Source organism: Microtus ochrogaster, chromosome 2, assembly GCF_000317375.1.
Source record: "Microtus ochrogaster isolate Prairie Vole_2 chromosome 2, MicOch1.0, whole genome shotgun sequence".
Classification (NCBI taxonomy): Eukaryota; Metazoa; Chordata; class Mammalia; order Rodentia; family Cricetidae; genus Microtus; species Microtus ochrogaster.
This window is the reverse complement of record NC_022010.1, coordinates 30,452,122-30,453,213: the sequence shown is the minus strand read 5'-3', so window position 1 is coordinate 30,453,213 and position 1,092 is coordinate 30,452,122. Positions and strand designations below refer to the sequence as shown.

Below are 1,092 nucleotides of genomic sequence, written 5' to 3'. Positions count from 1 at the left end.
ATCGCCCCAAAATCAAAGGAGAACACCCTGGCTTATCCATTGGTGATGTTGCAAAGAAACTGGGAGAGATGTGGAACAACACTGCTGCAGATGACAAGCAGCCCTATGAAAAGAAGGCTGCCAAGCTGAAGGAGAAGTACGAAAAGGTAAAGAGCAAGAATGAAAAGGAATGCCAGATGTTGGGTGATTGTACTTAGTAACTTGTCTAAATTTCCTGTTTGCAGATCCATTTTTCAAACAGGAAGGACCAATACATTGTTAAAATTGCATATAATGTAACTTGAGCTGATGCTATATGTTTAAGGTGTTTTAATTTTACCTCTTATTATCTCCAACTTTTGGGAGAAATTTGGTAGTTAATTTTGGAGAGGAAGATTTTTAAATGGGTAGGTAGGCATACAGTATAAAAATAAGTTATGCAAATTAACTGTAAATGACTATAGTCTATACATAAGTATGTTATGTTCACTTTGAATTTTTAAAAAAGGTATGCCAAGGTAATTATAAATAGGATGAAGAAAGGTGATTTTTATACCTAAATTGAAATGCTTAAAAACTTAAAACTATTTTTTTAAGTTATTCTGAAAATAATCCACTTCTAGATGTTAATGTAACTGCAGACTTACACACACCCCCGTTGTCTACTATGAATTAGGGTCTGACTGGACCTGTGGAATGCTGTTTTGTGTTCAGAAGGTGGCAGTGTTACCCTTTGATCGGTCTTCTAGTTCTCATAAACTGGAATTACGATGAGGTGCGAGTGAGGCACAACAATACAAATATTAGACTGCCACCTCGTGACTTGTGGCTTGCTAATTGTTTATTTTTAATTATTTGGGAAGGTGCCGTGGGCCCACTTGTGTTTTTTAGAGACTGAGGTTTTGTCATGTTTCATTATTTATTTTGTCTTCTGTTTTCTCGTTTTGTTTCGGAAGGATATTGCTGCTTACAGAGCTAAAGGAAAACCCGATGCAGCGAAAAAGGGGGTGGTCAAGGCGGAAAAGAGCAAGAAAAAGAAGGAAGAGGAAGATGATGAGGAAGACGAAGAGGATGAAGAGGAGGAGGAAGAAGAGGAAGACGAAGATGAGGAAG

At 37.5% G+C, this 1,092-nt stretch overlaps 1 protein-coding gene across 1 annotated transcript in view; it reads left to right on the top strand.

The window, feature by feature from the left end:
- Positions 1-1,091, top strand: part of Hmgb1 (high mobility group box 1) — a gene marked incomplete at its 3' end in the record, with an annotated part of 1,722 nt that extends 631 nt beyond the window's left edge. The window contains exons 3-4 of the mRNA XM_026784797.1: positions 43-146; positions 936-1,091. Coding sequence (XP_026640598.1) covers positions 43-146; positions 936-1,091 — 260 coding nt within the window. The remainder of the gene's footprint in view (positions 1-42; positions 147-935) is intronic.
- Between the last annotated feature and the right edge of the window lies 1 nt (position 1,092).